Source organism: Phaethon lepturus, unplaced genomic scaffold, assembly GCF_000687285.1.
Source record: "Phaethon lepturus isolate BGI_N335 unplaced genomic scaffold, ASM68728v1 scaffold13892, whole genome shotgun sequence".
NCBI lineage: Eukaryota > Metazoa > Chordata > Aves > Phaethontiformes > Phaethontidae > Phaethon > Phaethon lepturus.
Genome location: NW_010525657.1, coordinates 22062 through 48680, shown reverse-complemented (window position 1 = coordinate 48680; position 26619 = coordinate 22062). Strand labels below are relative to the sequence as shown.

The 26619-nt window shown below is 41.0% G+C and overlaps 1 protein-coding gene across 1 annotated transcript in view; it reads right to left on the bottom strand.

Annotated features, from left to right (window-relative positions):
* The window catches only part of LOC104616084 (WD repeat- and FYVE domain-containing protein 4-like), a gene marked incomplete at its 3' end in the record, with an annotated part of 74366 nt that extends 48119 nt beyond the window's left edge, over positions 1 to 26247 (bottom strand). The window contains exons 1-12 of the mRNA XM_010282834.1: positions 25987 to 26247; positions 19549 to 19663; positions 18442 to 18545; positions 16971 to 17117; positions 16414 to 16603; positions 15087 to 15276; positions 13327 to 13487; positions 12521 to 12973; positions 11999 to 12103; positions 10967 to 11157; positions 7759 to 8369; positions 1938 to 2031 (exon numbers count right to left, since the gene is read on the bottom strand). Of these exons, the coding sequence (XP_010281136.1) occupies positions 1938 to 2031; positions 7759 to 8369; positions 10967 to 11157; positions 11999 to 12103; positions 12521 to 12973; positions 13327 to 13487; positions 15087 to 15276; positions 16414 to 16603; positions 16971 to 17117; positions 18442 to 18545; positions 19549 to 19663; positions 25987 to 26247 (2622 nt within the window). The remainder of the gene's footprint in view (positions 1 to 1937; positions 2032 to 7758; positions 8370 to 10966; positions 11158 to 11998; positions 12104 to 12520; positions 12974 to 13326; positions 13488 to 15086; positions 15277 to 16413; positions 16604 to 16970; positions 17118 to 18441; positions 18546 to 19548; positions 19664 to 25986) is intronic.
* Positions 26248 to 26619: the final 372 nt, after the last annotated feature.

Here is a 26619-nt window from a genome sequence, read left to right as displayed (position 1 = left end):
TGGCAGTAATATACATCTACAAATCTATTCTCCTTGGCTTTTAATTGTCATTCTAGACAGTCAGAAGAAATGGCTGAAGTGCAAGACCACCTATTTTACTGTCTACTACTGTTTTTTCTATGCTGACGGGCTCAACACTGCTTCAGCCCATCACTGCTCGAGTCTGACAACGGTCACTGGCAAGCAGCAAATTTGGCAGGAAATGGACATTATCTCTGAGAGTCAGAATCAAAGTACATTAATTTTATCGGGTTCCATTAATGTTTCTGTAAAAGCAGTGCTTCCTCGTTGCCATTTCTGTGAAAGCAAAGGATTGGCACATGACCTGACTGATTCTGAAGTTTTTTCCAGATCACTCCTGAATACTTGGGCCTAAAAGATCTATCACATCACTAAAACAAGCAGAAAGAGATAAGTTACTGTCTGTTCTTCACCATTGCTCCTAAAAAATGTACTATTTGATTCAGTCTTAAACTCAGAGCAAGAAGCCCCTTCAGATTTTTTGAATGAAAGTCTGCAATTAAAAAGCTCCATCCACAAAAAGGTTATTCTGTCTCTCATATAGCTGTCAAACACTGTTGCACTAAAAGAAAGAATAGTAGCCTATTCTGTTTGGGACGGAATGTATCTATTGAAAGGGGAATTTCTTTCAGTTGTTACCCTTCTACCAAGTAGCTCCTCTTCACTAGCCATTGAGGTCCACCCTTTGCATCAGATCTTGCCTGACTCCTGTGTTCCAAGCAGCATCTTATTCCACAAGGGTTCATGTGGTATGTGTTATAACTAAAGATACTAAAGTCCAGCCTTTTGTGTTACTACATGGCAGCATCAGGGAGCTGCCCAAGCTATAGGACATGAGGTTCCACTCATTCTCTCACCTACTTTTAAATAGAATTAGCCAGAAAAAGTCTATTTTTCCTCTAACACTTTTGTGGGTCATTTGATGAAAACTCTTCAGGACTTGTGTTAACTCCTAGCTGGAATCTGACTCGGGACCCTGCATAACAGTGGTCCCTTTTTACCTGAAGCAATCCTGTTGACAACAGCAATACTAAACAAACACTATCAGTAATAATTTCTTGTTGATTAAGAAAAAAAGGAGTGAGAAAGGAAGAAAATATGAACGCACTTAAATACATAACTGAAATTGCTGGAATTTGTGCTCTAGGCCTTCATATTTTTAAGAACACTGCCATCTACTGAGGCTCTGAGGAGCTTTCTCTCTCATACAGCTCAGCCCTAGCGCCAACGCCAATAGTTTGTTGATGACAGTCTCTTTCATCCAATTAACATATCTACTTGTTTTTCAGAAATTAATTACTGCAATTAACAAAATTTCACTAGCTGCTGGTTTGGCTCTGCTACACAGAGTTGGGATATGCCAGCAGTTAGTTGCACTCCCACCTTCCATAGCTTTGGATGAACAATCTGGTTTTATTTCAATCTGTCCATACTTTAACTGTGTTCAAGTATTTTAGATCAGTCAGCAGATACAATATAGGCAATACACTTGTTCAGAATGGGAGTGAGTATGAAACATTTGACAAAGCAAAGCAGATGTTAAGCTTGGAAGCTGCATTGGAAGTTTATGGACCGTTAGGCCTAAAGAGCCAGACTGTTCTGGTTGCTAGGTCCATTCGCAATATTTTAAACAATTTTCAAGTGACTTCTACACATGTGCCTTTGCAATAAGTATTCTGGGACAAGACCCATGCACTGTATCAGACAGGTATAGAAATACTTAGTCAAACTGATAGCCAGGAGCCTTTGTTCTTGTTATATTTGTTGACTTGTGAAATTTGTGCTGTTCCTCCTGCCAGTGTTATAGGTAAATTTTAGTATTTCCACACCTGCAAAGAGTAAGCAATTCTTGCAAATGAAGCTACAGAAAAGTAGCAGACCCTATTCAGATGGCACTTTGCTATGTTCAGACTCACCTGAGAGTGTCCCTCTTTGTACAGCTTTGGCAGCAACCTCACCATAACACAGACAGCACCTGGATGTACAATGGCGCAGTCTCCCATTTCCCACCTGCAGGAAAAAGATGCATAAAAACTTATGATTATTATTATTAACAGCAGCAAAGAGGACCCAACAATGTTCCAGCAGAGTCCAGCATTAAATACGCCTAATAGCAACCAGGCTTAGCATTTGAAACTAAGCAAACAATACAGATGACCTGGAACAGCTGGAAGCCTCCTTAGAGTAATAAAGGCAGGACAGGCTATCTGCTCACGGGCTCACATCTCAGGCACCTGCATATTAAAAAGGCTGCTGCACATCTTTGAAACAAACTTTGCCTTTGAAGGTACTTGCAGTACAGAGAACAGACAATCAGAGGGAACTTTCTATTGCATCATCCTAGAACTCGCGTTATATTATCATATTATAGGATGATATATAATATTATATTATATATCATCCTATACTCTCTATTTTCAAGCTGTTTGTAACTTTAGTCAGACAATAACTTCAGTACTTTCAAACTGTAATAGCAACAAGCAAAGAGGAGACAGTCTTGATGAAATCAGTATGCCACTCTTCCCTTCCAATACCAGAATCCACCTAAACTAGTAAAAGAAAGTTAAACACCTATGCTTCCCCACCAGTTTTCATTTTTGCCATGTATCACCTTTGTACATTCTGGCATAGGAAGGAATTGAGGCATCAGAGTTACCACACGGCTTATGCCATGATGCAGGCTAGAGATCAGATATATCTTAAAGATGAAGACACAGCATAGCAGTAACTCTAGTTTAGGCACTGTAGACTCGTCATGTTCAAAGTATAATCATAATTTCTGTGTGCACCTCTGAACCGGAGTTGTGATATGCACTGTCAGAAACATTTGTCCTAAACAGATCTCATGAGAAAAGCAAAGACAACATCTAACAGCCATAACTAGACTGAAAAATTAAAGCACAATATGCTTTATGGACTGTATAAAACAAAGAGTGCAAATAAAAGAGTAAGAATAAAAAAAAGCTTTTACAAGGGACCTAAAGGAGGGCAAAAAGGCTAAAATTAACATGAGCCTTTTTGGAAGTGGCTAACATCCGATACAGCCGAGTAGCGAGTAATGTGTAGCACACTGCCACACAGTGACAAATAATTCCTACTGCACCCTCAAGAAAGATATTTTCACAGAAATCACTCATTTGCAATATTTTCTGTGTAATGAATCAAAATCAGATCTGATATAAATACTTACTGCAGCAGTGACTCCAGTGTGGACACATACACATATATTTGACATGAATGTGGATGACTTTTTAAATACCAAACGAGGAAAAAGTACACACTGCAAATACACTCTCCTTATCTCCCCCAAAAAATCCTAAAGACCTTTAAAGAGAAAAATCCAGGCTCACTAGAATCAATAGGATCGAAATTCCAGTCTGTTTTCCTGCTGCAGCTCTGCTCCCCAGAACAAGTTCATTTTTAGCTTAAGCCACTGTATTCAAGGATTAACTTCCCAAACTTTCAATTCAATTCAAACTTCCATCCCTACCACTGTAAAAATGCAATCACAGGCAGTGTGCTAGTTCTCCTAAGACAGTCTTCCTAAAGACTTAGGCACTGAAGAAATATGGTTACCTCTGAACATCAAAATTTTTTTTTCACATGCAGAACTTTTTTTATAACCCTTATGATGTGTAGTAAAGGTAAAATGTGAGCTAACAAGATGTGTTTATCAGAAGACTCTTGTCTTCTGATCTTTTAAAAGAAAGTGATCTTTTTAAAAAAAAAAATCATTAAATGATTATGACATTCTTCTCCCAAGTAACTAGCAATAGGACAAGAGGAAATGGCCTCAAGTTGCGCCAGGGGAGGTTTAGATTGGATATTAGGAAAAATTTCTTCACTGAGAGGGTGGTCAGGCATTGGAACAGGCTGCCCAGGGAGGTGGTGGAGTCGCCATCTCTGGAAGTGTTCAAAAAACGTGTGGATGTGGCACTTCAGGACATGGTTTAGGGGACATGGTGGCACTGGATTAATGGTTGGACTTGATGATCTTGAAGGTCCTTTCCAACCTAGTGATTCCGTGATTGCCATAACTATCAGGATATGTTTTCTTATTTTTTGAGCACTGCCTGGCAGGTTTAGCATTCTCCAAGGCAGATGTTAAGAAGGAAGAACAAAGAAGGAAAATCCAGAATCCCTGACCAGCATCTAACTACACCTCAACTGCCCCACCAGCACTGCATACTCACTCCCCTATAAGAATATTACATAAACCTTATCTCCAGCTTTCTCTGTGATTTCCCAAGAGGCCCTCATTTTCTGCCTTGTCTTAGTACAAAAGCTACCTCCATGTACCAACTCCTCACTCCTGCAAATATCCCATCTCTCACACTCCCTGCCTCAGCGCTATCTAGTCAGCCCCGTGATTACACTCCATCTACCCCACCAGTATCATGGTGTGAATCCCAAATCTGCTCTGCACTGGCTGCTACTTAAAAATAAGACAAATAAGAGGGTTTGGGGACAAAATAAGGTGCCGCAAAAAACCCGAAGACCCATTAGCACAGTGAGTCTGTGGTAACAGCAGCTGCAGCAGCCATTCTGCTAGGGTGGGCATGAAGAGGGGCTTCACTCCCAAAGAGAGATCAGCCTCAGCTAACACAGCTTGCAGCAAGTTATCCCTAATCACCAGGAGTTAAAGGATAAACAGAGACCCCATCTGTCACAGAAGGGGTGTCAAACGTTAATGCAGAAGCAGGAACACAGAGGGATGTTTTTCAGATGGGAATGAAAGGGTTGATTCCCCTGTGGCCCAGTGGCTTGCAGCATCATTGACCACAGGACAGTGTAAGGGGCTAGAATATGATCCAGTTAAAATGCTGATTTTCCTGAGCCTCAGTCACAGGCTCCCATAGGATCACCTCCTTTCCCCCTCTTCAGGGATGTTAAATACACGTTGCAGGATGGGGCATCACAGGCCACCTACACGGCCTGCACTAAAGTTCCTCCCTTCAAGCTGCATAGCCCCAGGCTGAAGCCTTTTTCAAGGAGAAGTGTGAGCGTGGAGTACAGCTAAGAGGAAGCTGCATCAGGGGAACCACAGGCTTGGAGGAACTCTGGAAACTTCGTTTCTTATTTTTATTTTCAGAAAATTTACTGCTGGAAAAGGACACAGGCTGTGTGGCCTGAAGACTGGCAGCTTGCCAGTACATGTTCCTCTGCTGTGTTTGCATACACTTGTCCTGGACACTCTCCAGCCACCTCTAGCTAATCTGGCTTCCTTTCGTGCCTTCCCATCCCAGAACCAAAGCCAAGCTGTCCCACACCAGACACTGTGAACTGAATGGATCCCAATTTACATGATAAATTTCTCCATAAGCAGTATTCATTCAGTCACTGCACAGCCTCACAGCTCATCAGGCAAAACAACACAAGGACCTAAGGAAGCCTTGCTTTATGTTTTAGATCTAGTAACTGGAGAAAGACAAGCAGAAGACAGAGCCATACCCTTCCCAGCATTGCCACTGACCTACTCTTTCTCCCCTATCTTCCCTGAGCCCCCCTTTTACACACACTTAAGCTACAGGCTATGGACTTCTCACAACCACCACAAGGGATGCAAAGAATAAGGGCTTCTACAAGTATGTCAGACAGAAAAGGAAGGTCAAAGAAAGCATACACACACTACCATCACCCCCCCCACCGATGAGCAAGACTGGCAAACTGGTAACAACAGACAAGAAGGCTGAGGTACTCAATGACGACTTTGCCTCAGTCTTCACTGGCAATCTCTCTTCCCACACCTCTCGAGTGAATGGACTGCAAGACAAGGACTGGAGGAGCAAAGTCCCTCCCACTGTAAGAGAAGGTCAGGTTCAAGGCCATCTGAGGAACATGAACATGACAAGTCTATGAGACCTGATGAGATGCACCCTAGAGTCCTAAGGGAATTGGCTGATATAGTTGCCAAGCCACTCTCCATGACATTTGAAAAGTCATGACAATCAGGTGAAGTCCCTGATGACTGTAAAAAGGGAAACATTGCACCCATTTTTAAAAAGGGTAGCAAGGAGAACCCTGGGAATGCCCAATCTGTCAGCCTCACCTCTGTGCCTGGCAAGATTGTGGAACAGATCCTCCTAGAAACTGCTAAGGCATATGGAGGACAGGGAGGTGATTTGAGACAGCCAGCATGGCTTCACCAAGGGCAAGTCCTGCCTGACCAACCTAGTGGCCCCCTATGATGGCATGACTACATCAGTGGACAAGAGAAGAGCTACCAATGTTGTCTATCTGGACTTCTGCAAGGCCTTTGACATGGTCCTCCACAACATACTTTTCTCTAAATTGGAGAGGTATGAATTTGATGGGTGGACTGTTGGGTGAATGAGCAATTGGTTGGATGGTCACATCCAGAGGGTAGTGGTCAATGGCTCAATTTCCAGATAGAGATAGGTGACAAATGGTGTCCCCCAGGGGTCCATATTGGGATCAGTACTGTTTAATATCTTCATCAATGACAGACAGTGGCATCGAGTGCACCCTCAGCAAGTTTGCAGATGACATCAAGCTGAGTGATGTAGTCAGCACACCTGAGAGATAGGATACCATCCAGAAGGACCTGGGCAAGCTCAAGAAGTGGACCTGTGTGAACCTCATGAGGTTCAACAAGGCCAGGTGCAGGGTCCTGCACCTGGGTCAGGGCAACCCCCAGTATCAATACAGGCTGAATGATGAAGGGATTGAGACCAGCCCTGCTGAGAAGGACTTGAGGGTACTGGTGGATAAAAAGTTGGTCACAGAACAGCAATGTGCGCTCGCAGTCCAGAAGGCCAGTTATAACCCGGGTTGCATCAAAAGAAGCACGGCCAGCAGGCTGAGAGAGTGATTCTACCCCTCTGCTCCACTCTCGTGAGACCTCACCTGGAGTACTGCATCCAGCTCTGGAGCCCTCAGCACAGGAAAGACATGGACCTGTTGGAGCGGGTCCACAGGAGGGCCACAAAAATGATCAGAGGGATAGAACACCTCTCCTACAGGGACAGGCTAAGAGAGTTGAGGTTGTACAGCCTGGAGAAGAGATGGCTCTGGGAAGACCTTATTGCAGCCTGCCAGTACTTAAAGGGGGCTTGTAAGAAAGATGGGGACAAACTTTTTAGAAGGATCTGTTGCGACAGGACAAGGGGTAATGGTTTTGAACTACAAGAGGGTACATTTGGGGCACTGGTTTTAAACTAAAAGAGGGTAGATTTAGACTAGATATAAGGAAGAAATTTTTCACAATGAGGGTGGTGAAACACTGGTACAGGTTGCCCAGAGAGGTAGTAGATGCCCCACCCCTGGAAACATTCCAGGTCAGGCTGGACAGGGCTCTGAGCAACCCGATCTAGCTGAAGGTGTCCCGGCTCATTGCAGGGGGTTGCACTATATGACCTTTAAAGGTCCCTTCCAACCAACACTATTCTATGATTCTATAAATGCAAGCTTAAAGTCCCAGCAATCCTTTGCTTACAACCCAGTCCTGTTCCCACATTGCACGTGTCAGAACCTTCAGCACAAATTCTACATGAGTTGTGTGTTCCACTGCTCCAGTGAACACTTATGCTCCAATGCTGACCACCATTTACCTTTCAAAAAGAGTTGATTTCTGCTGTCTTGAGCCCTGGGAGTTGGGACTGTGGCATTGATTTTTTTGTTCTAAAAACGTTATGTCACACCTTATGCAGTTTACTACCATCTAAAATGCAGATACCAGTCTTACTATTATATTCCCTGTAGTAAAAAAAGACTTACTTCTCTTCAGGGTTTCCCCATAGTCTATAGGCAGAGGCAGGTAATTTGGTGCCTGGTCTTTTGAAAGCAACAGCATGCTGCTCTTGAGATTGGGGTCCCTCCTTATCATTCCTTGATGTCTCTCCCATCTCTGGCTTTCTCTCCTTGAAGTAGCTCTCCAAATGGAGGGTTCCTTTGACCATGTGATCAAGAAAATTCAGAATCCATATGCAGTTCTTTAGCCACGTTGGGAAAGGTTCTGAAGCGCAGAAAGCTGCATCCAAGAATTCTGCAAAGGTCCTTGTCTTCTCAAGGCTCAGAGGGATTTGCCATTCTTCTTGCGTGCAGAAGCATCCAAGTGATCCAAGGTCCTCTGCCATCTTTTCAAACAGACCATTCTTCTGAAAGAAGTTGCTGTTGACAGGGTCCAGGTGCAAGGCTGAGGTTATTCCCTGAAGCGTGTAGAAGACAAGCTCCAATATGCAATTCTGTCCAACTGCTGCCCACAGCCCAGATGGAGGGTCCTGCAATGCACCTTCCATGTCTGAGAGAAGGGACAGGAGTCCATTGAATCCACTGCAGGTTCTGAACGCTGAATGGCTCTTGGGACTCTCCAGTATCCTCAGGAGTGACTACAAATATTGGTAAGGAAGGAGACAAAAGCAGCACTTGAACCAAGACACAAAGAAGCTTTAGAATATTTTAAAATTCCAAGTTTGTACCAAAACTCTTTCAGTGAAATTACACTCTGAAGAAAAAAGAAAGTTGGTTAAAATAAAGGTCACCACTACACAACCTTTCTCCTCCTCCCTTCTCCAATATACCAAATGAGTCAAACAAGATTTAAATACATCCTCAGCAGCAACCCATGGAGTCAGCCTGACAGGTAGGGAATATTGCTCACAGGAATAAGCAAAGAAATCAAGTTTCCTGCATTACATATCCTAGTCAGTTTGGACAGAGGTAATTTCAGACCTTTGGTTATTCTTTCATCAGTCTTCTCAGACTCTCTCAAGAAATCTGCCTTTGCCTTGAATACATGAAAGAAGAGATTCAATTTTAAATAACCTCAAATAGAAACTGAGAAGGCAGCACAGTTCTCTATAGGTAAGTCTTCCTACACCCCTGAATACACATGAGGAGCCACACTAGACTTTGCTCGTATGACTGAAAGAGTCTTTCCAAAAAAGCAGCGACATAGGATGGCCCAAAGAATACTGCAAGCAGCAGGCTCTCCTCATTAAGAAAGGCAATAATCATTCCCTTTCTAAGCAGATATATTTTTAAAGTTTGCACAACACTTTGGAGGAAAAAAGCTATAAAGAGGCAGATCCCAAGATAATGAAGTCATTAGATTTTCTCTAACTTCAGTGGGCTTAAAGCAGGTTACAAGTGAATCCCACTTGACAATATTATATATGCATAAAAAACAACCTATACCACTTGTAAATTGTGCGCGTTATGGGCTTGACATTTGAAAAACAAATCTAGAAGAGTTATTAAGAGTTGTAGTTGTGGAAGTAAAATTAGTGAGAAAAAAGAGCTTGCAAGAAACAGTCTATTACATTTAAATATAATCCATCACAGGTTTTTGGGATGTTGCACAATTCCTTTTGTAAATATGATGCTCTTTCAGGCACCCTGGACCTTTCAAATTTAAGGCTTTACCTTTTCACATCAGAAAGGTATTTACATACTATATATATATTTACATATAAAGTTTCCCAACAGATATCCAATGAGAGTTTCACTTCACAACCTGCTGAAGAGGAACAGTTTCTAATGTAAATATATCTCCCTGTAACAGGATCTAGGACAGGGAGAAAGGGTTGCCAGAACTGGAGAGGGAGGGGGAACTCTATTACTGTCATTCAACTTTGTATGATAATATATCAAACCAGGCAGAGACTTCTGAACAGGGAGTAAATTTAATAACTCAGAGTTGAAGTTATCAGGATGGCTTTAACACATTTCAGAGAAGGTCAACAGTAACCACATTTCCTCCAGCTCTAACTCAGTTAGAATTTAATCGCCTATGAGTTAGTACTCCTCTGTCTTGAATCTATAAAACTGATGGCTGCTGGAAACCCCCTAACTCAGTTAACGTTAACAGAATTTTTTCACATTCCATTATTTGTTATTCCTCATAATTGTCCACGTGCCATGCTGGAATACAGCAGTGCTAATTGCATTTGGGCTCAGGCTTTAACAGCTAAATATATATTAGCAAATCAATCTGAATTTGTGTGTAACACAATCACAGTCCCAGTGGATGTAGATAATAAATTCATTTGCTTACATTATGCTTTAATACAGTTATCATTTGTCAAAATTAGACACTGAAGCTGCATTTGTTTTCATATTAGTTTGGACACTATACTCAACTTTTACACATATATTGTTAGAGTTTACTGTTTTAAATCAAAGCTATAAACTTTGTCACATTTTTGGTTTTTTTAGAGTAACGTGATTCTTTTGTCACAGAAGCAGCTGCTATATTGTGCTGAAAGGTGAATTCAGTTCACACTTGGTAGACAAGGTAGAATGAAACTTTAAATCAGTGCTTACAGCACGGCTGTTTTTCAAATTAGTACCTATGATCTAAACCAAAATAAAGCACACTGATTCTTTCCCCTGCTTCACTGCTTATGGATCAGACCCTTTATAAACACCATAGAGGCTAAGAATAGTTCTAATTTCTTCCTCCAAACATTCATAAGACTCCCCCTTTCCATCATCTCATCCCTTTCTCCATGACACTAGTGTATGAAAGAGATGACAAAATTAAGGACAGCAAAATTTCAACCTTGGAAACTTATCAGAATAAAGCTGTTCATCTCACACCTACCCCACCCCTTCCAGTCTTACTCTTTTACCTCTTCTCACATCCTCCTTCCACATCTCCACTTTCATTAACATTTGTTTCTCCTTTCTCTGCCACGTTACATAGAACTGCTCATACAACTGTGACCTTTGCTATTTCCATTTCTCCATCCTGCATTACTATTTAAGTCTTCAGAATACTTTACAATCTGATACTGAGTGAAGGTGTTGACCACACACACATTGATAAAAATCAAAGCACACAATTTACCAGAATCAAAAACTGGCCCATGGCTCTTTTTCCTTCTGCACTTACCTTCTTGGAAAAAACAGTGCTAGGGGTAAGATTAAGCCACAAGCCAAGCTGTTTCCAAGAAAACACCAAGTGGGAAGCCACATTAATTACCTTCAGCAGATCTAGTTTCAGATGTAGTTCTCCTTGGGTAGAAGAACAGAGGGCCCCAATAATAATGCTCATATATTCTTCGTAGTTGATGACTGATAGCTGCTCCAAGATGCTGAGAGTGGCGCTCCTGTAGCAGTCATCATCCAAAAATATCTTGATATATGGCACCATTCCATAGTCTTTCAGAACAACTGGGGACAAATACGGTATCATTTGTTACTTAAACTATCCTTTACTTGTAGTTTTCACAAGTAGATTTTCAGTTTTGGTGTGAAGTGCTACATTTCTACAAATACAGCAGGAAAGGCAAGAAGAGCTGGTTAAGCTAAAGACAACACAAACTGAATGGCACAAGGGGATAAAATGACTGGATGACAATGGTTTCTAATCAGAGATGACAGCTTCCCAATACAATAATGAATGAAAAGGAAAAGATGCCTTATTAATTTTCAGCTTAAACATCTCTCTAGTTTATGAAAGGGACTGCTTGATAGTTTGAGGCAATATATTTGCACTTTAAGATGCTGCAAACAATGATTCTGGGATTCAAGAGTGAATTAAGTGAGCGGATTCCAGTATTCAAAGAGTTCACTTCTGTATTAGTGTGTTCCACAAGATCCTCCACACACACACCACTTAGGTATGCCAATACTAAATGTATGGGTGTTCCTCAGCATGTATCTGATCTCATCAAGATTTCAAATAATAGATACCATGAAAGAAAATCTGGATGAAGAAACAATACACAACTCACACAGAAAACAAGCTTTCGTTTTCTGTGTAAACACTTCAGGTGTATACACATGGATGAGGGAAGCAGGATGACTACCGGGATAAGGCTCATTATGCAGGATGAGAATATCTTTGCCACGTTTCTTCCTGGCGTAACATTTTATCCCTACACTTCAAGCTTTTGTCCTCCACTTCTCACTGAAGCACAAAAGCTGGAAAATTTGTTGGTGCGCCTTAAGAAGTATTGTGGCCACTTACTCCCAAATATCAAAGGTAATGCAGTAATATGTCATTTCTTACCAGTGTTCCTCACAGAACCCACTGTGAGGGCAGCCACCATCTTCAGCATCACAGCATTTAATTCCTTCTCAGTGCCTTCTTCCAGATCAGACAGATGGATTCCAGCTATCAGTAGATTGAAAGTTGTAATACAATTTATTCAAGATGTGGTTAACTGTAGCTAAAATATATTAAACCAAAAAGGAATACCAGTTCTCCAGCAAATTCCAGTTTTTTCTTAAATAGTACTTACAGGCTACTTGACCCCTAAAATGGGCAACAAAATACAGATAGGGCATTGTCTAGTCATCAGGGTCTAGTTGGTCTAGTCTTCATTGGGAAACACACATCTAATTCTATGCTCTGCAGTCCTGATCTTCTGCATAACTAACAGGCAATACTGGTAATAGTGATGTTTCCAACTTTCCAGCTGATATAGGGTTACCTTTTTAGTGATACCTCGTAGGAACACACACAAATAAAAGAACATTAGAGATTGATCTGCCTATTTCAACAGTGATTGTGAATGACATTAAATTGTACCTGACTTCCTCAGGATCTTGGCTTGCTTCCTCAAAAGTGCCAGCAGTAGGCCTAAGAGCCCAGAGTCACGGAATATGTCACTGAATAACAGGTCCTTCTTGGTCATGCTGAGAAGGCACCGGAGAGCTGTTAAGGTGCAGAACGGCACTACGTTTTCCTTTATCAAATACTGAACCTTCTTCAAAATTTCATGGGGGACATAGGACAGGTCTAGCACTATGGACTCCACCAGTCTGAAGAACTGGACTTGGACTGTGTGTGGTTTGAAATGGATTATGTCAGTAAACTGGTTGATAGGTTGTAATGTCCATTCCAGAAGAAAGAAATTCACTGTGTCCCAGGCCCATATGGTACCAATTGCTGCCAAGATTCTTCCGCACAGGTGTTGATCATTACTCTTCTGGAAAATGGACTGCAACACCTGAAAAGCTTGGAGATTTTTCACTGTTATTCCTGTGGGATAAAAACAGGTGAGATCATTTTTACATCAATGTTATTTAAGACTGCAAGCACCATAACTATAATGGTAAATCATGTCTGAGAGCGGAAATAGGAGTCACAGATATAAAGGATGTGATGTGGAGGCATGTTCTCAACCTTGGATCAGACCTACAGCTGACACAGTCAGTTCAGTTTGATGCAGGTGGCATTCAGGCTCCTGCAGTGTTAAGCACATGAATTAGAAAATACCATCTCATATGCCTTCCTCCATCTTAAGACACATATTGATAGAGCTTCATTTTTCTATGACCCACCTACATAGCCACAGATATATACAGTTATATGGATATACACACACACTGTACCTGAAGACCGTGTCCGTTCAAAATCAAAGTGTGGTAATTGCGGGTGTACAATATTGCCGGAAACTTTCAGTTCAGTTTTTCCACAGGTTGTAAGACAAGTCAGCATGTCCAAGATCTCATGCAGATAGGGGTCTCCTTCATTTTGCTGCAACCCTTCACACCTAGCAACAAAACTTGGGACAGTCATATGTTCATGCCTTAGTAACACAAAATGTTTCTATTGCTAAGTAATACAAACCCACTCCTCTCCAGACTATTTTACTGTCTTTTTGTCTTATTTCTGTGACTTGTTTAATCATCTTACAAACAGAAACTCCACACGATAGTGGCACATTCTGAATCAGAACAGAACTTACAAATTGAAGAAGAAAATTGAAGTGAGACTGTAAGAATCTTCTGAAAAATAAAGTAAATGTTGGAATTTTGTCCAGTTACTTGTACTTAAAAAAAAGTAATCATCTCCAAAAGAATGCCTGTTTTGGGGAGTAAATAAAGTTTGTGAGAGATCAAAAAATTAAAACAGACACTTCACATTAAAAAGGTAGGCATATGGTTGGCAAGGCAAGGTAGTTGCTAACTGAGACAAATAATAGAAAAAACTCAGCCCTTAGGAAGGGAGAAATATTGCATTGCCCAAGCTTTGAGAATCAAACATGAAGACAGCATGTCTCTCATATAAGGAAATAGTTTGAACTGTAATCCCAGATTTGCTATAGTTTAGACTGAAGTGACAGTATGTCAAAGAGCAGAAATTTCCTCTTCTGTACTGATTAGAGGCATCAATTCTTAAGGAAAACTGCAGTATCTCAGCATAGCAGCTGAGCAGTAGATTGACACTGGAAGTTAGGAAAATGTCAGAAGAAAACAAAAAAAAAAGTTCTGTTTTAATCTAAACAAGGCAAAAAAAAAGGGGGTCAGGGCAAATGCTAGTATTCATTTTGGCAGGAAAAAGTGCGATCAGCAAGATTCTTTTTACCTTGGAAAAAGAAATTCCAAGCATCAGAGAAGACAAAATCTTGACACACAACACATTCAGGAAAGAAGCTCTCTGTCTATCCCTTTCTGCCAGTATGTGCTAGAAAGGGAGGCTAATCTGAAGCCCTGAACACCTGTGTGCCATTTCTGTCTTTCCAGATTAGTTACATCAGTTAAAAAGGACAGGGGCAGTCAGAGCCCTTGCTGATAAAGATCTATTTCTGTCCTTATATGGAAAAATTTCCTCAGAAATATACATCTCAAGACAGTTTATTTATAAGAGAAAGCTAGACAATCTAAGGTAACTAAAAAAAAACACTGCCAGAAAAAGACAAAACTTTTTCCAACTGTAGGATCAGAAACCACACTCTCAGATATCTTTGGATTCATGATTAAAATTACAACCCTCTAGATCCAAATTACAAAATACCCTCCCTAGCTGACTGCATTCCTGGATCGAGTTCACCTTAACTGAGACAAATGCCTCTGACCTACATCCCTTCTAATACTAATTGATGAAGAACATTTGCCTTGTGTTCAATAAGTCCCTATCCCACCTGTAGACTAACTTCTCCTACCATTAATTTCCTCTACAGTTTCAGTATAAGTTATGTATTACTTTATTCTTCTGAAAACAGCAATGAAAGACCCAAGATCTGGGTCTTTATTACTGGCTTTATATCCACACAGGATTACCTACATGACTCATATTTTAAAACAGACCACCATGCATTCTGAAAATTTTTACCATCCTCTAGAAGCCCACTAAAAGCCTCTCTACTTACCTGAGTAAAATTTTTAGCAGGAGTTGGTAGCCATCATTATTTTCAAACTCTGTTAATAAAGCTGATGATATGGGATAGGAATCTTTCACAAAGCACAAGACAATACTAGCAGCCTCACACACATCACAAGCAGGTAGGGTATCAGCCAGTTTAAAGAGATTCTGAATAGCTATTTTAATGCAGTCTACAGCTGTGGAAAAAAATACAGCAAGTATTTAAGAAGTTACTCACAAAAACAGAACAACAAGTTTGAAAAGTTATTTCCCAGTAAAATAGGAGTCAGTTAACTCTTTCTAGAAAGAAAAGACAAGAGGATATATGAACATCGCACTCATCTCAGAGGCTACACAAATAACATTTCTGGTTTTAAAGTATACATGCATTTATTTGCTTAAACCTCAGAAGCTGATTCAGTCTTAGGAGTATAAACTTCTAACCTACCCACTCACCAAAAAATCACATACAGTGAATCCAGCTGTCTGAGTACAAGGTAAGCAGAGGCTGACATATTTAACTGTCTTGTACTAAGTCAATCACACATTCTGTGCAGAGTTCACAGATTAATTCTCTGCTCAGTGAGGCATATGTGATGGGGTATACACATCTTGTTCCAAGCAATAAAGCCTAGTTTTCTTGTGTGATCTCATGGCCAGTCCTTTCAGGACAGCTTCAAAATGTCTAAACAGTTCAGTACTCTCAGAACTATTATTCCTCAGTCTTTCAATCTCACTTAGGAAGACAAATTTTTATTTTAAAAAATAAAAATACCTATATGCAGTTACTCCTTGACAAGGAATACTGACAGTAAAGTGTGGATTATAAAACTTTTTTTTTTCCTTCTAAGAAATTGAGACTCATGGCCTTTGCACTTCTCAATAACAAAAAAAAATTGCTTACTTTAATAAAGCCTAGGAAGAAATGAGGATGTAACTCAACTGATCATGACGTTGTCCCAAAAGATACTGTTCCTCTGGCAGTACGCCTCAACTTTTTATTTAGAGTGTGCATAAGCCTTAGGTTCATGCGTTGAGTCACACAACTTAAAAAAACCCAACGTAATACAACTTGTCCTTGGCTACATTAGTGTGATCAGGTGGGATTAGCTCTTGCTTGTACTTCCATTTTTTTGTGTAGAAGAAAACTTCTGTTTCCAGATGGTTATCAGTACTAAATAAAGCTCCTTTCTAGAAAGCCAAGAGCCAATGCTTTGCAGTTGACTGACTACCAGATGATGTAGACATAAAAACCTATGCCAGGGAGACTCTTCTTGTGAATTCATTCTCAGCGGAGCTATGAGGAAAGGAGAAGCCAAATTATTAAACCAAACCTTGTAGGTACACAATGCTGTTTTTTGTCTGAGCCTTTGAAATTGTTCTCAGCACACGGCCAGTTGGTACTTTCCATGAGTGGCTACATTGGTTCCAGAGGGAAGCAGTTGCTATAATTAATGACTGAAGTTTATCAGCTGCCAGAAGTTCCTCTACACCTTGTTCCTCTCTGTACATGTTAAGCATTATCTGAAAAGCAAACAAAAATCAGCAACAATAAACACCTCTACAAATATCTGAGAGATGAATAAAAATCTATTGGGGTGGGGCGATTGTACTTTGACACTAACATCAGGAGAAAGGATGCAGTGAAATGAACAAATAAAACTACCACTAGGATATTCTCAATGGATTTTTTTCCCATTTACAAAATCATGTTGTTTTCTTTAACAAAAAAATAAGAGACACAGTGACATCATCTCAGATTGTTTTGTACTGCTCCTGATGTTTGTTCAATGGTTTTCAGTTTTTTGTCAGTTTGAATCAATCAACAGCTAAAAGTCTAAGTGAACATCTGAGTACTCAGGGTAAATGAACTCCCAGAGGTACATCTCACCTTAACAAGCATTTCCTGAGTTTGGATGTCATCTTCACTTGTCTCTCCATCATCACTGGTTTTCTTCAGAGGAAAAGTGAAGAAAAGGTACAGGCACTGGATCAGAGCAGCTGGAAGGCCAGATCCAATGATGTTCCACGTAGTTCTCTAAGAAAGGAAAATAAAAATCCGCCCCTGCAGAAGCTGACCACACTTTCCTTGTGTTTCTACACACTGACTGTAGTCATGGCAGATGAAAGAGCTACTTGAGTATTTTATTCTTACAAGTGCTATAGGGCACACAAGCTTAGCAATCACTTAGCATGGCTGTACAAATCCACTTGGCACACTGACTGTGTTGCCATAGCTGTTCCCAGGACTTCCCACTCCAGCTGAACTACTGCTGTGACAGAGATACTATGCCCTGCATATGGAGACCTACAGTCAATAAAGCACACAACCTGCAAACTAACTAGCAGCTAAAAATAGCAGTAAGTCCAGTGGCAGACATGCCCCTTTTGTTATATAGTTCACAGGACACCCTGCAGCTATAGAGACCTGGTACGTTAAAACCATGAGTTCTCCATTCCCTCCTTGACCCAGCATAGCACCAATTTATCTATAACACCTTTGCTTTCATAACCTATTGAATAACTGTACACATTCTAATTACAGCTAATCAAAAATCCACAGCAAATTAAACAGAAGAGTGAGGTTTGTGATATGAAGTTTTGTGAGTGTGCGCTACAAAAAATAGCAATGTCTTAAATCTGTGAAAAACACAAACCTCAACAAGAACTTCATGCTGTGAGTAACTGTATATAATTTTATAGAGCTCCTTATGATGCAGAACATGTCCACTAGAAGCTGACAGTAAAATTTTATTTTCATGTATCTGTTTTATTTTCATGTATCTGAATAGGGATGAGACAAACTGCTCAGCAAAATGGCAGGGATAAACGCACCCCCGATGCCCATCAGCAGACTGTACTGCTGATGTCAGTCTGCATTCAGGATGGCTGTACAAGTAGAGTTCATGAGATGCTTTGAAATGCTTCAAAGTGAGAGGCTACCAGGATGCAAAATCCAACCACTGCATTACCAGACAGACATATCCTTACTAGTCATCTTTTTGATACATAAACTGGAGTGACAAAGAAAAGCTGAAGAGCAGTGATACACAATGGAAAAAAAGATAAACCAGAGGAAAACTAGAAAAGCAGCTGCCTGATGATCAAAACAAAAAGGGTATCTGAAAGCACAGAGCGCTTACTTCTCTCTTTTAGAAAAGCCTGGGCTACAACCTGGTGGTATGTCCTTCATCTGACTGTATACCCTGGGCATGCTGAAGCACAAAGCACTGGGGATAACGCAAACATTATGAGACTTAGGTGTTCCACGATTGGGGTGGCTACCCAGCTTCTCTGAAATAAAAAGGAAAAAAACAAAACAAGACACAAAAAACCCAACCCTTTGTAGTCATTTGTCTTACCAAGTCAGTCTGTGAGAGCAGGTACACTGATTTCAGGAGCAAACGGCCATCTTCTGCTTCCCCTTTCTGTTGTAGCAATTGCTCCAAAGCCAGACGAGCTTCCTCTGTTACCACAAAAACATTAAATTTTAATTCCTTAATGAGAGTAAATTGCCACATTGATACTTTCTTAACAGATCTGACAAACAAAATTACAGTAGCAGGAGTCCCCTCAAGTGAATAAAAGGACAGAAAAAGATTTTGATCCAGCATAAGGCTCAGGTCAGTTCATGTAAACTACATGTTTCAAACTGACAAGCTTCTCAGGGAATACCAGCTCAGGCCATGAAGTCTGCCAGCTGACCAGTGCTAAGAATGTACAACAGCCACCAGGAAAGCCGTGTGTGGCTAGCAGTATTTTTTGCATTAAAGAAAGCTCCTCAGAATAGGCTTAAAGGCTGAGAGTTGGGGTTGTTCAGGCTGGAGAAGAATAGGCTCTGGGAAGACCTTATTGCAGCCTGCCAGTACTTAAAGAGGGCTGATAAGAAAGATGGGGACAGGCTTTTTAGGAGGGCCTGTTGTGACAGGACAAAGAGTAATGGTTTTAAACTAAAAGAAGGTAGATTTAGACTAGATACAAGGTAGAAATTTTTCACAATGAGGGTGGTGAAACACTGGCACAGGTTGCCCAGAGAGGTGATAGATGCCCTGACCCTGGAAACATTCCAGATCAAGTTGAACAGGGCTCTGAGCAACCTGATCTAGTTGAAGGTGTCCCTGCTCATTGCAGGGGTGTTGGACTAGATGACCTTTAAAGGTCCCTTTCAACCCTATGATTCTATGGTTCTGTGATAGTGTGTCATCTACTATCTTACTACATAACTGCAGTGTTACAACTTTCCAGCTACAAAAGTTCCAAAACAGCAGTCAGCACGGCATACAAGGCCAGACCTTCAGTGCAGTCATCCAAAACCAGTGCTAGCTCACACCTAGTAAAAGATCTGGCTTGCTACACTTTGCCTGTTCCCATTCTCCCTTTTTTTCCGTCATGGTAAGCACAGAGGACAGCTGAATGACAACGCATTCCCAGAATTAGTGGGTCCACTGGGTATGGTATGGGATCATTACCTGCAGGTTTGCCATTGAGGTTCCTCTTAATTTCTTTTGTCAGAAGCTTGGAAACCTCACTGGCTAACAGCTGAATGTTGGGGAATACGATTACTCCAGCAGACTGTTCCCAGGCCTGAAATCCAAGTGTAACTGTTAAGTGTTTCTGATGCAGAATGTCGTTGGTAGATTGAGAAGTACTAATAAATACAAATAAACAAACATAAAAATAACATTCCTCTGCAAAATTCCTTGCCCAGCCAGTGTAGTCCATTAAGCGGTATTTGTCAGACAAGCCACAGTGTGACACTACAGATACAGAAGTCAACTTACTTTTTGAATCATGTAATGCACCTACTAGAGAGCATTTACATTATTTTCTCCGTTGAATACAATCAAAACAATGTAAATGTTTGTCATAGCCCCTGTGTCACTAATTTGTATCAAAAAGCATGTTAGTCCCTTTTAAAATACAACATAAACACTATGTACCCTGAAGAGGTTACAGCTACAGTGGTCCAAGAATTTTTCAGTAGAAGTATATCCTTCTCCAAAGGCAGCTCTCCTCCAAACTAAAGCTAGTCATAAACAAAACTTAAGCTTTCAATTTAATACAAAAATAAAAATTAAAATTGTATTTTTTCTGCTGAGCACATCGTTGCACAGTCTCAGCTACTTAGAGACTGAGATAGGACTGAAACTGCTGCTCTCGTGGAGCATTTGCAACAGATCTAGAAAAAAAGCCCCACAGTAATACAGGACTACTGCTCCCAGGTAGCAATATACTGGCCAAGATTCACTTGAAAATGAACTATTTATTTCAAGTCAATAGATTTATAAAAATCACAGAAGGAACAAACTCACTCCTTTGGGTTTTGTTTTGGGTTGTGGTTCATTGTTGGTGGTGGTTTTTTTAATACATTCACAAAGTTTCTGCTTTTCAATTCTACTCTATTTGGGAGGAAAGTAAGGCTCATAAAATCAGCATTTCTTACTGAATAGAAATAATCTTTGTTGCAAAGTAAGAAAATAGAAGAAAACATGGGGATAGGAGCTGAAAAAACAGCAATATTCTAGCCCAAAAGGTACTGGATGTGATTCTGTAGCAATATGAGTTGCCTAACCCACCTGCATATGAGGTTAAGAGGCTATGAGGCTACCAGGCCTGGAATGACAACCCTGTATGGCTAGGAATTTACAACATTACAAGCTACCTTACATCATGAAAACAGATTGGTGCTAATATCGGAAAAGATGCACTTCTAAAATGCTGAGATGATGACAGTAAATGTTTACCAGATCAGCATTTCTAAACATTTCCTATGCTATAATAAGGACCCCTAAATGGGAAGGTAGAGTCCTAAATGCATAGCTAGCCAAGGAAAACAAATTTATAGACAAGTTTATAAACAATTTATAAATTACTTTATAAATTACTTGATCAAGAACGGAGAAGCAATTCAATGCAAAACCGACAAGGGAAACAGCAGCAAGACTTGATGGTTCCCTGGTCTGAGTCTAACAAACAGGTCCTCTCTCAGATGTTTCTTAGCCTTGACTTTGGGGAAAAAAAAAATCCAAAAGCAATAAAAAAAAACATTCCAGTAGACTAATACTGTTGCACCCAACTGGACTCTGAAAATCAGGTACCATTACTTTTATATAGAACATCTGATGCTACACACGTCAATGTATTAGCAATAGTGCAATATTCACCTCTAAATACCAGGCTGAGACACCTGTCCCCAGCAAACCTGAAAATTTTCTTTACAAAAGTGTTGTCCTTCTAAAATCTCAGAAAAATAAAGGTGTAAGGCCAGATGATGAAAGGAAGGTAACAAAAATAATAAGACATCTGTTCTCCTGAAGTAATTTGGAGCAGACACCACATAATACTGCCTGCCAAGAAATCAGTGCAACTCTTTGTGAAAGAAGATCCTCTGTAAACATTATTTCCTTCCCTACCATTGCTTTCAATTACTTGTTCTTTCTCTGCTGATGGAAGCGTGTGGACAAGCTATTTCTTTCCCACAAAGTGCCAGTTGTCTGTTGGCAATCAGGCAAGCACCTACTTTTTGCTTCAGTTTACTGCATTGACCTCTGGAACTGCATTCAATTATTTTTCTGGGCTACAAAAAGAGTGAAATGTAATTGCACAGTGTGCCTATTAATTAGTTTTCAATCAATCAACAATATTAAGAAAACAAGCTAGTAGTTTTCAGATTTTGACCATGAATTATTTTTCAGAGACCCTCAGTTGCAGAAGCAAGGTCCACTGATTCCTCCACTTCTGATGCAGAAATGAGGGAAGATCTGTAAGGAACAGAAGCAAGCGGGGCACACACAATGACAAGAAACCCATAGCCACTTAAGAATATACAGTGTTTGTCATTAATGTTTGTCACCCTTTTTCAGAAGAAAGCGGTGATAGATTCCTGTCCCTCTGCCTCAAAGAGGAACACCCTCTGAACACTTCAGAAAGGACCTGTTACACTCTTCTGCTAACAGAAAGAGCAGGATAATTTTTAGTTCAGACCATACACAGCAGAGAGCAGTAATCCAAGGTTCATAGCAATGCTACCATTGTGCAAATATTATGCTAGTCCATCTCACTACAGACCAGGCCACTAGTGTTCTGACTTTATTTTATAGGTGATCTTCCTGCGGGTCAGACACCATCCTCTGGAATATGCTCTCCTTTACAAGCAGATCTAATCAGTCCCATATCCATCTTTAAGCCTATAACAGATATGTATCTGGAAAAATATCAACCTGACTCTACTCCAGGATGTCTGCCTTCAGGGGAAACTCAAATAATATTGTATCAATGTAATCTGATTTCCCCCTCTTCCTCTTAAGCCTGTTTCTACATGTTTAAGATTCTGCCACAAGTTCCCTGTGTCTGCTGTTGCCATCTGTTCTTCTTATTCCATGCTTCATGGAGAGATGCTAGCTCAAAAGCCACCCATGTAATAGAGCATTCTGATACTTTCTGAGGCACCAAGAGGGAAGATACAAGAGGGCACATTAAAATGACTGCTAGCCTAGGCCTGAATCACAGGCAGATGGCTAACATTTTCCTCCTACACATTTTCCTTCTACATCAAGAAGCACCAGTGAGTAATGAGCCCCCACACCCGAGGTGGGTCCTGGACAATGCGTTCTCTCTCCAGCCAACTAAGACCTAAAACACTCTAAGACAAAAAGACAGAGATGCACTGGCATCTGTGTGATCAAACAAGGAAAGGAAAAGCAAAAGATGGAAGTCTTCCAAGGAGGAAAACAACTTATGCAGAGTCCCTTGTTAAACAGGAGGAAGTGAGGTAGTTTCTGTAAGAACTTCGTAACATGTATAACTCATATGCGCTTCCCCAAGCCAGCCCTGGGGCTTAGCAGAAACCAGAAGGCTGGTACATGAAGGGAGTAAAAGTCATATGGGGAAGAACATGATGACTCAAAGCTAAAGGGCCAGATCCTCCACAATGTACTCCTGAGTCAATGATGCAAGGCCAAAATGCTCTGGCTACACATCTGAACCCAAATGCCTACAAAGTACTGCAAAGCTTCACTGATACATCTAAGAAAAGTGAAGGGGAAGAAGGAGGCACAAAATCAAGTCTTAAGCTAATGAGAAATTCACATGTCCATTCTGAATATACTCTGTATCCAAAATGTCCTTTAGGAATTTAAAATCCTCTCTGCAAGCCCTACTGCAATTCAGGAAATCACTTTCTACAACATTAACACATGTGAAGTTCAGCCCTACAGAAGGGAAACACATGATGGGTATGCTTATGCACAACACTGCCAGTCCCTTAGCAATACTGAGCTTGCCTTCTGGGGAATAGCTGTCCTTTGACCCACTGGTACTAAAGTTTATTTCACATGTGTCATGATAAATAAGCAATTTCCTGCTTTGCTGTCCAAATTTTAATTCCTAAGCGTTCTAGATTTTGTAGCTTTCATCACCTTTTTTCAGTAACAACTTCCTCAGTCCTTTGAAACTTTCGCTGCAAAAAATGACATTTGCATGGAAGGCATTCTTGTTATTCATACCTAGTTAATTATCAGCAAATCTGAAGTTGTTCTATATAATCCCATCTCACCAAGACTTGTTTACTTCATGTCCACTACATGGTATTCAAAAATTAAAGCTGCAACAGAACTCAAAAACCTTGAGATCTGAGAATTTCAATTTCATTGTAAATTTGAGGCAGAAAAACCTCAACAGAAGAATTTCACGAAAAGCCTGCAATACATTGCTTACAAGAGGGGGAGTATGCAGTTTGGAGAGACTGTCTTCCACAGCAAAGCCTATCTTTGGAATTCATTTGTACCCTCAAAGCATTAAGGATGTATGTTTTCCATGGAGCTTCAAGAGGAAGGAAGGCAGGAGGTCTGAAAACCAGCTGTAGGAAAAGCAGAGTAGATGGCTCTTGCTCCAAGCAAAAAGGTTGTATCTTGTTGCCACGCTGTCTCAGAAAAAGAACAGTGCAATTTAAAAAGCAGGCCCATGGAATAAGAAGGTGCCCCCCTAAAAGAAAACTGTCAGATATCAGTCCTGATCTGACTTTGAAGAGCATTCTTTGAAGGCTGAGGAAGGAACACTGCCCCTTTGTGAAGCCAGAATTTCTGTGAGCCAATAAAGTGGTGGTGAGCTCCCAGAAGGGCCAAGTCTGCTCCAGCACATGTAGTGCCATATGCAGAGAGAGAGATTAGTTTCCAGTGACAGGCACATATGCAGAGCAACAGCTCTTCTGCTCAAATATAGCCTTCAGTTCAGGAGAGACACTGTTCTATGCAAACAAATCCAGAAGCTGAGACAAAGTGGTGAAAAGTGAAAGCTTTGTTCAGTAATCATAAAATCTGTAAGGCCATTTAGATCAAATGAGAAGGCTTCTTCTGAGACTCCAGGCTACACACTCACTGCCTTTTCAGACCCTTCCATTCATTTTATCTGCACTGCCTTGGGCCAGGGCAAGCTTGTACTCAAACACAGCAAGCTCTTCACCATAGACATCACCAGATCTTACCCTCAAGTAAACTGTTTGCATCACATTGACACTAATGAGTGACCTGCTTCAGTGCTGTTAACTGACACCAGCACCTATAGCGATTTCAAAGTCCTGCTCTGCACCAGGACTTGCAAGCTTCACAAATTCATGCTCCATTCAGCTCAGTGAAATGTTTATGACTATCTGGAAGTTATTGCTGCTTTACTGTAATGGACAGCAAAGATTTCATACCCCTGAGCACAGTGATTTCCCTGCACACACAGTTCAAAATGTCCCTCTCACTACAGAGTATCACTTTTTATGTCCCACAATTCTTCCATAGAGACAGAGTGACCATGTCATTAATATTTTTTTCTCACCTATCCACTGACTTTTTTCAGAAAACCAGCTCAGCTAGGTAGGGAACAGATGGATCTGAGTTTGGTCACTCAAGAACACTCAAAACTCACAAGTACAGATGGCTGAAATATGCCATAATTGAAATATGGTTTCACCAAAAAGAAGCTTTTGTTTTCCTTCTGAAAGACTTACATAGTGAGAGAACGTAAAAACACAGATTCCATACCCATAAATACCCAATTCAGGAGAAAAACAATTCTTCTGTACTACAACATGGCCAAAGTACATTTAAAGATAAGCCAGGTTTCCTGCTCCACTCAGTATAAGCTCTGCCATTCTGTCACTGTATGGTCCACTCAAAAAGTTCCCTGTACATTTCACACACTCTAGCAAACAAAACCAGCCCATAAGGCTCCCATTCATTACAAAGCTCTTTCAGCTTCACCCTTCAATATGGCCATCTCAGAAATTGTTGGCTGATGGAAGATCTAGGGCATGGGGTAGGGCAGCCTGCTAACTAAACTGTTCTAGTTCTCAGCTGTGTCCCTTACCCACAGTACAACCTTCCCCTCCTCATGCCACAGTTCCCCCATCTATAAGACAACTCCTCTCTCAAGCCCTAAAATTAGACATCAGCACTGTCATTAACCCAAAAACTCCGTCTTAAGACTGTACCCCTGCATTTCCCCTAGCTGGCTGCATGCCACAGCCACATTTTCACAGACTGAAACTGTGGTCAGCCCACTACTAAGTAACAAAATAGACACAGCAGACATGAAGTGGCCTCTTCACAGGGTACTCACTTTTGAAACATGCCTGTCTCATCAACATATCCCTTGACTCCAACAATAGAATTTAGCCATTCATGAAAATAAAGCAGTACTCCCCCATATACTTTTCTCATGCTAACACAGCAGTTTAGTTAAAGGAGGACAAGAAACTGTTTTGCCAGGCTCTCAATGGAATAAAAGTAATTATCACCTAGACAAATGGATCATGCTCCAATTAACTCCACTAGCAGCGCAGGTGACCACAATGGATACAGCAACAGAAACTCAAATTTACATCCTTGTCATCTGCCCCAAAGTTAACAAGGAGAACAAACCTTTAAGAAGAGGGGAAGAAAGTCCAGAAGCCTTCTCTGCTGCTCCTCTGGGATTAGAAATGGAGCCACCTGCTCATACTCTACAAACTGTCTGCCTAGACTCTCCCACTGGAGGGTATGGCTCTGGGGTGGTTTGTCCTTGCTGTGTGCAGGCTGTCCTGGCACTTCTGCTTTGTCTCCATCATCAGGGCTTTGCTCTTGCTGTCCTGCTTTGCCAGGTGACTCCTCCAGCTGCCACTTGAGTTCAGCTCCTTTGTCCATGCTGAAATGAGACCTGAAATTAAAGATACTGCATTATTTACAGTTAGCATCATCTCTTACTAGTCAACTGTCCCATGAAATTAGACACTGGCAGCCTTAACTACTAGAGTTGGGGAGTTCAGAAGTATGGAAACGCTGGCAGTCACTGACTCTTATCCAATTCTGATGGCAAACCACTCTGCTCCTGGACAAGACCATTACCACCTTGCGATCATGTGAACAAGCTCTCTCCCATGAGACATGTGTGCATGTGCTACACAACTCATCTGAGCTTTGGCAGGACAAACTGCTAAACCATGCAGTAAGTCTGGATTCCAGCCCCAGCTTTGCCACTGAGCCAGATCCTCTCCCTTGTACTTCAGTCACCCCAAC